Below are 13,643 nucleotides of genomic sequence, written 5' to 3' on the forward strand. Positions count from 1 at the left end.
CCACAAATCCTGTTTTTTTTAATTTCCATATTATTGTTACATTGATACAGCCAGGCCTAATTCCATACATTACCACTGTAAATGATCTGTACTTTCTCAAGTAGGCCTAAATGACGTGCAATTAAAGATGTAATCCATAACATTTGTTCTCTAAGGGAATTGATCATCACGTTTACAGGAGTCACACTATATATTATCACATGTTCATAGTTGGGCCAAATGTAAATAGTCTTCATTTCTGGAATGAGGTCTTGCAAAGGGACATGGATCTTGAAAAGATTAGGAAACATAAAACACAAGATGTTAGTTGTTGATTTGACCTGTGATGATTACTGTAATTACAATGACGATATTAATGAATGCTTAAACCTACTGGAACCTACTTTTGCCTGAGATGAGCCCCATCATGTAAGAAAACACCACACAAGGGCAGTTGCAGCATAAAGACAGTAACACCTGGAAAGAAAATAATTATTTAAAAGTGACCTGTGCTTCAGAGATACGCTGCAGTTCTGACTTTTCTTTAAATAGCTACATTATGGCAGATATCTCCCCAACACTAGACAACAAGATATTTAATTAGCACTGAACAAAAACATAAACCCAACATATAGTGTTGGTCCAATGTTTCATGAGCTGAAATAAAAGATCCCAGAAATGTTCCATATGCACAAAAAGCTTATTTCTCTCAGATTTTGTGCACAAATTTGTCGACATCCCAGTTAGTGAGCATTTCTCCATTGCCAAGATAATCCATCCACCTGACAGGTGTGGCATGTCAAGAAGCTGATTAAAAAGCTTGATCATTACACAGATGCACCTTGTGCCGGGGACAATAAAACACCACTTTAAAATGTGCAGTTTTATCACATAACACAATGCCCCAGATGTCTCAAGTTTTGAGGGAGTGTGTAATTGTCATGCTGACTGCAGGAATGTCCACCAGAGCTGTTGCCAAAGAGTTGAATGTTCATTTCTCTACCAAAAGCCGCCTCAAATGTTGTTTTAGAAAATTTGGCAGTACGTCCAACTGGCCTAACAACTGCAGACTACGTGTAACCACACAAGCCCAGAACCTCCACATCCGGCATCTTCACCTGCGGGATCGTCTGAAACCAGCCACCCAGGCAGCTGAGGAAACTGTGGGTTTGCACAACCAAAGAATTTCTCAGGGAAGCTCATCTGCGTGCTCGTCGTCCTCACCAGGGTCTTGGCCTTACTGCAGTTCAGCGTCGTAAACGACTTCAGTGGGCAAATGCTTACCTTCAATGGCCACTCTGTTCACATTGTGAACAGAGTGCCCCATGGTGGCGGTGACGTTATGGTATGGGCAGGCATAAGCTATGGACAATGAACACAATTGCATTTTATCGATGGCAATTTTAATGCACAAATATATCGTGAGGTGATCCTGAGGCCCATTTTGTGCCGTTCATCCACCGCCATCATGTTTCAGCATAATGCACTGCCCCATTTCGCAAGGATCTGGACACAATTCGTGGAAGCTGAAAATGACCCAGTTCTTCCATGGCCTGCATACTCACCAGACATGTCACACATTGAGCATGTTCGGGGGGGCTGGATCAACATGTACAACAGCGTGTTCCAGTTCCCGCAAATATCCAGCAACTTCACACAGAGGAGAGGGACAACATTCCACAGACCACAATCAACTCTATGTGAAGGAGATGTGTCACGCTACATGAGGCAAATGGTGGCCACACCAGATTTGGACTGGTTTTCTGATCCACGCCCCTACCTCTTTTTTTAATGGTATCTGTGACCAACCATCCATAGATGATTGTTTAATGAATTTATTTCAATTGACTTATTTCCTTATATGAACTGGAAATTGTTGCACGTTGCGTTTATATTCTTGTTCAGTATAGTAGTTGCTGATGTATGGTTACTTTTTCTCATACCATGGCAGCGTTTAGAATCCAAGCTAGACAGTCACGATTTCTGGCCTGTAAAAAAAGGAGAGGAAAAATGAATACCGTACATCAAATAGAGAAATACTGTATTCAAAATGATGATTAATTGATACCATACCACAGGATCTATGTCAATCTTCTGCCTAATATTTCTGACTGCTGCATCATTGTGAGGACAGTCCAGTAGTCCCTGGCTCTCATGGAACAGACAGTCCACTGTGTCAAACTTCTGCGTAATATTTCTGATTGCTGCATCATTGCGAGGACAGTCCAGTAGTCCCTGGCTCTCATGGAACAGACAGTCCACTGTGTCAAACTTCTGCCTAATATTTCTGACTGCTGCATCATTGTGAGGACAGTCCAGTAGTCCCTGGCTCTCATGGAACAGACAGTCCACTGTGAGTATTACATCACTTCTGGTCACTAGTCTGCTGCTGTCAGGTACAGTGTAGTCTGGGTTGAAGGTGTGATGCAGCACTACCAGAATGACATATTTACCCACTGTCAAGAAAGAGAATGTGGGAATACTCAAATAAACAATGTAGTAATGTAATTCATGCCTTTGGTACATTTTGAGTAAATCTGGTGTGGAAAGAGAATATCTGGTATAGAGGGAAATAACATTGTTTAGGAAGTCATATTTGGGATGAGTTACTGTACTTGGAATCTGTTGCAGTGCTGCTTCAATATCAGTCCCGGCGCGGGAGACGATGGGACAGAAAGCCATGATGACATCACTCTCCACTGGCGACTCGACTTCCGTAAAACATCTTGTGGTGTTGTTGAGTCGTCTCATAAACTGAATATGAGAATCCAAAGTATTGCCAGTCTCAACTGTGTAGTACTTCATATTGTGTGCCACTGATTTTAAACAGACAACAAAGAGGAAGGTCAAAAAGGTCATTGATAAAAGTATTAATGTTTTTGTTAATTGGAACAATGTTCATAGTTCAGCCAGATATAAGAGCATTGTAGGTTTAACCATTTACTTTATAGTGCACCCCTTCATCAAAATATTACATTATACATAAGAGCCCTGTTGAAAATTACCTCTGTGTTCCAACATGGATCTAAAGGAAGTGAATGAACAGACAAATGGGTTTATTAGTCTAGATAGATACATTCAGGATAGGAAAACATGTACAACAACCAGTGTGCAAACCATGAAGATAAAATATATTTCTCTACAGTGCAAACTGTGTACAGCAGCATGAGGCTATATCACATTCTAAACTTTCACTTTTTTGCTCTAGTCTTTCACAGTATCCGGCTCTAGAGTACTTCACCACCTCACTCCTTCCACTGGACCACATGATTTCTTGGAATTAGAAAGTGAAAGTAATGTGTTATTGTAAATGGACTTACTGACTCAGTTCTATTCTACATTCATAGAATTACTCATGTAAAAAACATTCCATTAAATTCTGCACTACCAGTTTCTACTTAACCATGTGTACCGTTTTATTCCTGTTGTAGACAGAATATTAAATGATCACAAAACCTTTCATGACACCCACCCAACTGTAAATGATAGTTATGATGTTCATATTGAACATGAATTGTCAATGAAATGAGGAAAGTAGACTTACTCTGCAGCTGTAGGATTATTTTCTATCGACTGTACTGCAGTTGTGGTTTGAAGTGATCTGTTTTAATAGCTAAGAGAAAGTGAGACTAAACAGCATGAGATAATAAGGGGAGGTGGCAATTTTTTCATAAAGTCACAAATGCTGAGTTTACACAGGCAGATGCATTCAGATTTTCTTCCACTAATTGGTCTTTTGACCAATCACATCAGATCTTTTCACAACAGATCTTTTCCAGAGCTGATCGGAAAAAAATATCAGAATTGGGCTGCCTGTGTGAACGCAACCATCTAGGCAATCTATAGTTCAAACAACAAAGTGAGCACAACTGATTTGGTAAACAGCTGAGGAATGGGGCTGGAAAAATGTAACCACACTCACATTTATAGACAGAGCTATGGATGCACCACCATCCATGATATAGAAATGATAGTTTTAGACAAGGTTGGAGGCTATGCAGTCTTTGTTTACAATTACACATTTAAAAACAATGTAATAAAACAAGGTTATATTTTGGGTTCTGATGGGGTTGACAGTTGAAGTAATCTCATAGTGCAATTAGAATTTATAGTCTTTAAGAATCAATGGGTGTATATATAATTAATTCAAAAGTCCAAAAATGTATGTACCAATAGCAGATTGCCACTTTGTACATTGACTTATGTATCCCGTACATTGACTTATGTATCCCGTACATTGACTTATGTATCCCGTACATTGACTGATGTCCCTGTACATTGACTTATGTATCCCGTACATTGACTGATGTCCCTGTACATTGACTTATGTATCCCGTACATTGACTTATGTATCCCGTACATTGACTTATGTATCCCGTACATTGACTGATGTCCCTGTACATTGACTTATGTATCCCGTACATTGACTTATGTATCCCGTACATTGACTGATGTCCCTGTACATTGACTTATGTATCCCGTACATTGACTTATGTATCCCTTACATTGACTGATGTATCCCCCCCCCGTACATTGACCTATGTATCCCTTACATTGACTTATGTATCCCGTACATTGACTGATGTCCCTGCACATTGACTTATGTATCCCGTACATTGACTTATGTATCCCGTACATTGACTTATGTATCCCGTACATTGACTGATGTCCCTGTACATTGACTTATGTATCCCGTACATTGACTTATGTATCCCGTACATTGACTGATGTCCCTGTACATTGACTTATGTATACCGTACATTGACTGATGTCCCTGTACATTGACTTATGTATCCCGTACATTGACTTATGTATCCCGTACATTGACTTACAGTGCCTTGCGAAAGTATTCGGCCCCCTTGAACTTTGCGACCTTTTGCCACATTTCAGGCTTCAAACATAAAGATATAAAACTGTATTTTTTTGTGAAGAATCAACAACAATTGGGACACAATCATGAAGTGGAACGACATTTATTGGATATTTCAAACTTTTTTAACAAATCAAAAACTGACAAATTGGGCGTGCAAAATTATTCAGCCCCTTTTCTTTCAGTGCAGCAAACTCTCTCCAGAAGTTCAGTGAGGATCTCTGAATGATCCAATGTTGACCTAAATGACTAATGATGATAAATACAATCCACCTGTGTGTAATCAAGTCTCAGTATAAATGCACCTGCACTGTGATAGTCTCAGAGGTCCGTTAAAAGCGCAGAGAGCATCATGAAGAACAAGGAACACACCAGGCAGGTCCGAGATACTGTTGTGAAGAAGTTTAAAGCCGGATTTGGATACAAAAAGATTTCCCAAGCTTTAAACATCCCAAGGAGCACTGTGCAAGCGATAATATTGAAATGGAAGGAGTATCAGACCACTGCAAATCTACCAAGACCTGGCCGTCCCTCTAAACTTTCAGCTCATACAAGGAGAAGACTGATCAGAGATGCAGCCAAGAGGCCCATGATCACTCTGGATGAACTGCAGAGATCTACAGCTGAGGTGGGAGACTCTGTCCATAGGACAACAATCAGTCATATATTGCACAAATCTGGCCTTTATGGAAGAGTGGCAAGAAGAAAGCCATTTCTTAAAGATATCCATAAAAAGTTTGCCACAAGCCACCTGGGAGACACACCAAACATGTGGAAGAAGGTGCTCTGGTCAGATGAAACCAAAATTGAACTTTTTGGCAACAATGCAAAACATTCTGTTTGGCGTAAAAGCAACACAGCCCATCACCCTAAACACACCATCCCCACTGTCAAACATGGTGGTGGCAGCATCATGGTTTGTGCCTGCTTTTCTTCAGCAGGGACAGGGAAGATGGTTAAAATTGATGGAAAGATGGATGGAGCCAAATACAGGACCATTCTGGAAGAATGGAAACCTGATGGAGTCTGCAAAAGACCTGAGACTGGGACGGAGATTTGTCTTCAAACAAGACAATGATCCAAAACATAAAGCAAAATCTACAATGGAATGGTTCAAAAATAAACATATCCAGGTGTTAGAATGGCCAAGTCAAAGTCCAGACCTGAATCCAATCGAGAATCTGTGGAAAGAACTGAAAACTGCTGTTCACAAATGCTCTCCATCCAACCTCACTGAGCTCGAGCTGTTTTGCAAGGAGGAATGGGAAAAAAATTCAGTCTCTCGATGTGCAAAACTGATAGAGACATACCCCAAGCGACTTACAGCTGTAATCGCAGCAAAAGGTGGCGCTACAAAGTATTAACTTAAGGGGGCTGAATAATTTTGCACGCCCAATTTTTCAGTTTTTGATTTGTTAAAAAAGTTTGAAATATCCAATAAATGTCGTTCCACTTCATGATTGTGTCCCACTTGTTGTTGATTCTTCACAAAAAAATACAGTTTTATATCTTTATGTTTGAAGCCTGAAATGTGGCAAAAGGTCGCAAAGTTTAAGGGGGCCGAATACTTTCGCAAGGCACTGTATGTATCCCGTACATTGACTTATGTATCCCTTACATTGACTTATGTATCCCTGTACATTGACTCGGTACCGACAGTGGTGGAAAAAGTACCCAATTGTCATACTTGAGTAAAAGTAAAGAATAGAAAACAACTTTCAAATGTAAAAGTCACCCAGTTAAATCTATTTGAGTAAAAGTCTAAAAGTATTTGGTTTTAAATATACTTAAGTCTCAAAAGTATATGTAATTACTAAAATGTACTTCAGTATCAAAAGTAAAAGTAAAACTATAAATAATTTTTAATTCCTTATATTAAGCTAACCAGACAACACCATTTTCTTGTTTTTATTTATTTACATATAGCCAGAGGCACACTCCATCTGCCGCTGACTGGATGTTTTTGTTTGTCGAACCGTTCATTCAGGTACACACTAGACAGTGTTATGCATGAAAAGCCGAGGAGGCCAGCCGTTTCTGAGATACTGGAACCGGTGTGCCTGGCACCTACGGTCAGACCACGCTCAAAGTCGCTTAGGTCACTCGTAGTTCTTGATTACAGTTTTTCCCAATTGTTTACACACTAAAAGTGGAACTTGAAACGCAATCACCGAAACCTGAAACTCATGTACCAAATCCCTAAACCAAGTCTGCAAAATTGCAAACACAATTCCTGCTTTTCAATTCTATATCACACTTTTTGCAAAACACTACACACAGTTCTCTACATTAGGCACAGCATTCAACATTGAAATCTCTTTAGTCCACTTGTTCACTTAGAAATCAGAGCTTTAGCACTATAAAAGGCCACAGATGAGCTCTCCTGTTTTGGAGGAAAATGGAAGTCAATGATGAAGCAAGAGCTAGAGGTGAGAGTAAGGGGAGGAAGAGGATGAGGAGGACGGGGAGGACGGGGAGGATGAGGAGGACGGGGAGGAAGAGGAGGATGGGGAGGACGGGGAGGAAGAGGATGAGGAGGACGGGGAAGATGAGGAGGACGGGGAGGACAGGGAGAATGAGGAGGACGAGGAGGATGAAGAGGACGGGGAGGACGGGGAGAATGAGGAGGACGGGGAGGATGAGGAGGACGGGGAGGAAGAGGATGAGGAGGACGGGGAGAATGAGGAGGACGGGGAGGATGAGGAGGACGGGGAGGACGGGGAGGAAGAGGATGAGGAGGACGGGGAGGATGAGGAGGACAGGGAGGATGAGGAGGACGGGGAGGATGAGGAAGCACAGTTGTCTCAGATGAGATCAGGGCCACATTGGTTGACCATGTGCTCAACCATTGATTGAGTATGAGGGAGGTTGGGCAGAGAGTTCAGCCCAACCTGAGCCGCTACATGGTTGCATCTATCATCCGTACATTCAGAAATGAGAACCGGTAAGTTACCTACCATCTACACTATGCTCTTTATGTATGTGTATTGTAGTATACTGCAGTCTGACATATCAGTAGGCCTCTGTTACTCAGGGATTGTTGGCCAATGTTACAGTAATGTAATTTCATATGGAAAGAAAATAGATTATTTTAGCTTACTGTAACCTATCATATTTGTGGATATTCTGCAGAACAGAGACGGCCAGGCCATGATGGAAGACACCGGCTGTTCACACCAGAACAGAGACGGTCAGGCCATGATGGAAGACACCGGCTGTTCACACCAGAACAGAGACGGTCAGGCCATGATGGAAGACACCGGCTGTTCACACCAGAACTGAGACGGTCAGGCCATGATGGAAGACACCGGCTGTTCACACCAGAACAGAGACGGTCAGGCCATGATGGAAGACACCGGCTGTTCACACCAGAACAGAGACGGCCAGGCCATGATGGAAGACACCGGCTGTTCACACCAGAACAGAGACGGCCAGGCCATGATGGAAGACACCGGCTGTTCACACCAGAACAGAGACGGTCAGGCCATGATGGAAGACACCGGCTGTTCACACCAGAACAGAGACGGCCAGGCCATGATGGAAGACACCGGCTGTTCACACCAGAACAGAGACGGTCAGGCCATGATGGAAGACACCGGCTGTTCACACCAGAACAGAGACGGTCAGGCCATGATGGAAGACACCAGCTGTTCACACCAGAACAGAGACGGTCAGGCCATGATGGAAGACACCGGCTGTTCACACCAGAACTGAGACGGCCAGGCCATGATGGAAGACACCGGCTGTTCACACCAGAACAGAGACGGCCAGGCCATGATGGAAGACACCGGCTGTTCACACCAGAACAGAGACGGCCAGGCCATGATGGAAGACACCGGCTGTTCACACCAGAACTGAGACGGCCAGGCCATGATGGAAGACACCGGCTGTTCACACCAGAACAGAGACGGCCAGGCCATGATGGAAGACACCGGCTGTTCACACCAGAACTGAGACGGCCAGGCCATGATGGAAGACACCGGCTGTTCACACCAGAACAGAGACGGTCAGGCCATGATGGAAGACACCGGCTGTTCACACCAGAACAGAGACGGCCAGGCCATGATGGAAGACACCGGCTGTTCACACCAGAACAGAGACGGCCAGGCCATGTTGGAAGACACCGGCTGTTCACACCAGAACAGAGACGGCCAGGCCATGTTGGAAGACACCGGCTGTTCACACCAGAACAGAGACGGCCAGGCCATGTTGGAAGACACCGGCTGTTCACTCCAGAACAGAGACGGCCAGGCCATGATGGAAGACACCGGCTATTCACACCAGAACAGAGACGGTCAGGCCATGATGGAAGACACCGGCTGTTCACACCAGAACAGAGACGGTCAGGCCATGATGGAAGACACCGGCTGTTCACACCAGAACAGAGACGGTCAGGCCATGATGGAAGACACCGGCTGTTCACACCAGAACAGAGATGGTCAGGCCATGATGGAAGACACCGGCTGTTCACACCAGAACAGTAGACCGCTATTGAGAACATGGTGGTAGCAAACAGTACCATTAGACTATGAAAAATCCAGAACCACATAATTGCAGACAACACAATATTCAATAACATTCACCAGGTGGGCTTGTCTACATTGGACCGTGTGTTACAGCACAACCAAATCTGGATGAAACAGGTCTACAAGGTGCCCTTTCAGCAAAACTCAGAGGGTTAAAGAACAGTGCTATGAAAATGTGCAAGTAAGTACTATATACTGTGAATTTACTATCATATCAGCACTGTATAGACACATCACAGTACTGTAATCCATTTTATTGTGCCTCGCCATATTGACTGCTCTAGGTCTATGTCACATATTGTCTTGTCTGTTTCAGAGAGTCTTGGAGCTGGATGCCGCTGCAATTCAGCATGTTTATATATACAATGATGAGGCTGGCTTCAACCTAGCCAAAAGGGGACATGGACGGAACATTATTGGCCACCGTGCCATTGTGAATGTCCCTGGACAGCGTGGAGGGAATATCACCATGTGCGCAGCTGTTAGCCAGCGAGGCGTCCATCACCATGCCAACCTTGGTCCCTACAACACCGTCCTTATCATCACATTCCTGGACACACTACATGGCTTCCTCATTCCAGCCGAGCAGAGGGGTGGACCAGAGCAGCCCAGGTATGTTGTCATCTGGGACAACGTGAGTTTCCACCAGTCTGCTCTGGTCCGCAACTGGTTCATTGACCACCTACAATGTGTTGTTCTATACCTCCCATCATATTCCCTATACTAAACCCAATTGAATAGTTTTTTCAGCATGGCGATGGAAGGTGTATGATCGCCATCCCCTCGCACACATCCCTTTTCTCCAGGCAATGGAGGATGCATGTGGTGGAGTTGATGTGGAGGCTTTCGGCGGCTGGATCCGTCACTCCAGAAGATTATTTCCCCGTTGTTTAGCCAGGGAGAACATCACTTATGATGTTCAGAAAATTCAAAATTCAGAATAATATACTTCAGTATTCAATTCCCATCAACATACCGTAGCTATACATTATACAGTAAGTTGCATAAATACAAAGCAAGTGCCATGGTCCCATGTATCTGGCATGATACCAAACCAGATAGCCAATTACCATATGAGCAACAACTAGCCAACCCCTTTCATTACACTAATGTGCAAACACCTCTGTACAATAAAGCATATTACACTAGAAACAGTAACAAAACTACAGTTTTGTATGTTTAACAATTTGTTTATGACACACAAGCAACCTAATTCAGCTGACGGCATACATGAAAGGCAATTTGTGAGTAAATGCAACCAACTAACATTGATAAGTAAGCAATTCTATCAATAAGATTATCATCACTAGCTTTAGCTGCTTCTCTGCGTGCAGAACGACAACTCTACTTGTTTCCGTAGTCTAAGTACCAGAAAGTTCCACTAGGGGGCGATAAACACCATGGAACACAATGAAAAGCCATTTTAACCACCAGTAATTAAAATAATCTGTTCCCGTCTAAATTGATGGCAGCACAAAACGTGTGTAAACAACGGTGGAAAACGTTTTAAACTCCAGTCCATGGGCTGACCTGGCTTTGCTCAGACTGTATGTACGACTTTGCTCAATGTATCACCTCTCAAGATATGACGCAGACACGAGGCGGATGGTTCGGTTCTCAGAATCAAAAGGAGTCAGAAAGGGACACAGCGGCAGGCAGGCAGGTCTTAAACAGGAAGACTAGAAAACATGCTGGTAAGACCTGACAAATCAAGATGAACTGGCAACAAACAGAAAACACAGGTATAAATACACAGGGGATAATGGGGGAAAAAATAGGAGACACCTGGTGGGGAGTGGGGACAAGGCAGGTGAAACAGATCCGGTTGTGACACAATGACTGTATCTATGACTTGGTTTTACTCAATTACTATTTATTACTTGGCTTTCCTCAATGACTAGATGATTTGGCTTTGCTCAATGACTGTATATATGACTCGGCTTTGCTCAATGACTACCTACCAAAGGTTGCACTGTGTCCATTACAATGGATAAAAACATCTATTATTGAAGATGCCCAATCTTCAGAGATAACATTAGAACATGAAGACAAAGATACTGGTATCCATCTGTGGCCATGCTTTTCCCTAAATGATTATGACAAGTCCAGCTCCAGAATAGCCTAATCTTTTGAATACGGTGTAGTAAAAAAACAGCAACAACAGATAACATTAACTAGCTAAGGTTAGCGTGCTAGCTAGGTAGCTACACTAACAGCTGTCAGTTACCTATTTGTTGATGTATGTCCACTCCACATGGAAAAATCACCAGTCACCACATTTCTTCCCACCCACAATTCGTGAATATGTAAGCCTGTAAATTGTCTGGTCATATTTCGGAGGTGGATCCAAAACAAGAATTTCCTGCAGTAGGCAGGAATTACGTCGAAATGAGGGCAGCATTGTCCTCTGGTGGGTCCTTTAATATAAGGTCAAGTACAGGTAGGCCAACGGCCAAAATAAAGGAAACACTAACATAAAGTGTCTTAACAGGGCGTTGGGACACCACAAGCCAGCAGAACCGTTTCATTGCGCCTTGGCATAGATTGTACAAATGTCTGGAACTCTTTCGGAGGAATGTGACACCATTCTTTGGGGAGCAATTCCATGATTTGGTGTTTTGTTGATGGAACACTGCTCAAGCGCCACTCCAGAATCTCCCATAAGTGTCCAATTGGGTTGAGCCTGGTGACTGAGACCGACACAAATACCCTTTAAACCCACTATAATCCTTCGAGACCTCTCTTTCAAAGCAGAATATATATGTATATAATGAAGAGATGTTCTTGTCTCCGCCCTAACAATGGGAGTCGATGTCCCAAAGGTGAGAAGGCAGGAGGTCTGCTTAATAAACAGAATGTCGTATTCCCACATGGGATTGGACCCTTTCACTTCGCCTCTTCCTCTCTGTTCAAAGTCACTGAGATCTCTTCTTCTAGCCATGGTAGCCAAAACAATGGGCAACTGGGCATTTCTACACATGACCCTAAGCATGATGGGATGTTAATTGCTTAATTAACTCAGGAACCACACCTGTGTGGAAGCACCTGCTTTTAATGTACTTTGTATCCATCGTTTACTCAAGTGTTTCCTTTATTTTGAGAGTTACATGCACATAACAGTTTGTACAAGACTATCACTCAGTTGTTGGTGATCCTGTGTATCAGACATCTGTATGAATGTACACTTCCTACTCAGGCTGTGTAACATTTCAGCAAAATGGTATGTTACTGCTGAACACTTATTGAACGAGGAACTTCATTTCAACGGCAATTCCTCCACATATTCATAATCACCAAACCAAATCGCTTTGTGCACGGGGGCATTGTCATGCTGAAATAGGAAAGGGCCTTCCCCAAACTGTTGCCACAAAGTACAGAATCGTCTAGAATATCATTGTATGCTGTAGCGTTAAGATTTCCCTTCACTGGAACTAGGGGGCATAGCGCGACCCATGAAAAACAGCCCCAGACCATTATTCCTCCTCCACCAAACTTTACAGTTGGCACTATGCATTGGGGCAGGTAGCTTTCTCCTGGCATCCGCCAAACCCAGATACTCCCGTTGGACTGCCAGATGGTGAAGCATGATTCATCACTCCAGAGAACGCCTTTCCACTGCTCCAAAGTACAAATGGCAGCGAGCTTTACACCACTCCAGCTGACGCTTGGCATTGCGCATTGTGCTCTTAGGCTTCTGTGTGGCTGTTCGGTCATTGAAACCCATTTCATGGAGCTCCCAACAAACAGTTATTGTGTTGCTTCCAGAGGCCGTTTGAAATTCAGTAGTGAGTGTTGCAACCGAGGACAGAGGGGTTTTTACCCGCTACAGGCTTCAGCCCTTGGCAGTCCCATTCTGTGAGCTTGTGTGGCCTACCTCTTCAAGGCTGAGGCGTTGTTGCTCCTGGATGTTTCCACTTCACAATAACCGCACTTACAGTTGACCAGGGCAGAAATTTGACGAATTGATTTGTTGGAAAGGTGGCATCCTATGATGGTGCCATGTTGAAAGTCACTGAGGTCTTCAGTAAGGCCAATCTACAGCCAATGTTTTCCCATGGAGATTGCATGGCTGTGTGCTTGATTTTATACACCTGTCAGCAAAGGATGTGGCTGAAATAGCCGAATCCACTCACCTGAAATGGTGTCCACATACTCTTGTATATATAGTGAATGTTGACACTGGTATTGTGCTTGTATTGTGCTGAAAATTAGGTTGATAAGTGGTGGAGTTGCCCTTTAAGGATTTTATTGAATAAGGAACTTAATTT

The 13,643-nt window shown here is 43.3% G+C and overlaps 1 protein-coding gene across 1 annotated transcript; it reads right to left on the reverse strand.

Moving 5' to 3' along the window:
* Nucleotides 1–21: 21 nt before the first annotated feature.
* Nucleotides 22–3,635, reverse strand: LOC110527210. Its single transcript, XM_036982201.1, has 7 exons — nucleotides 3,524–3,635; nucleotides 2,985–3,004; nucleotides 2,595–2,795; nucleotides 2,053–2,435; nucleotides 1,923–1,967; nucleotides 384–456; nucleotides 22–269 (listed from the first exon to the last, which is right to left on the reverse strand). Exons 2-7 carry the CDS (start codon nucleotides 2,998–3,000, stop codon nucleotides 205–207), a joined length of 783 nt encoding a protein of 260 aa, XP_036838096.1. The 5' UTR covers nucleotides 3,001–3,004; nucleotides 3,524–3,635; the 3' UTR covers nucleotides 22–204.
* Nucleotides 3,636–13,643: the final 10,008 nt, after the last annotated feature.

Source organism: Oncorhynchus mykiss, chromosome 7 (assembly GCF_013265735.2).
Source record: "Oncorhynchus mykiss isolate Arlee chromosome 7, USDA_OmykA_1.1, whole genome shotgun sequence".
Lineage (NCBI taxonomy): Eukaryota > Metazoa > Chordata > Actinopteri > Salmoniformes > Salmonidae > Oncorhynchus > Oncorhynchus mykiss.

Excerpts from the sequence above, each read along its gene's own strand:
- LOC110527210 (XM_036982201.1), bottom strand. Across the intron at positions 2,436-2,594 it reads AGCACTGCAACAGATTCCAA|TGGGTAAATATGTCATTCTG; the intron begins GTACAGTAACTC and ends CTTTCTTGACAG. Across the intron at positions 270-383 it reads GGGGCTCATCTCAGGCAAAA|ATCCATGTCCCTTTGCAAGA; the intron begins GTAGGTTCCAGT and ends AATCTTTTCAAG.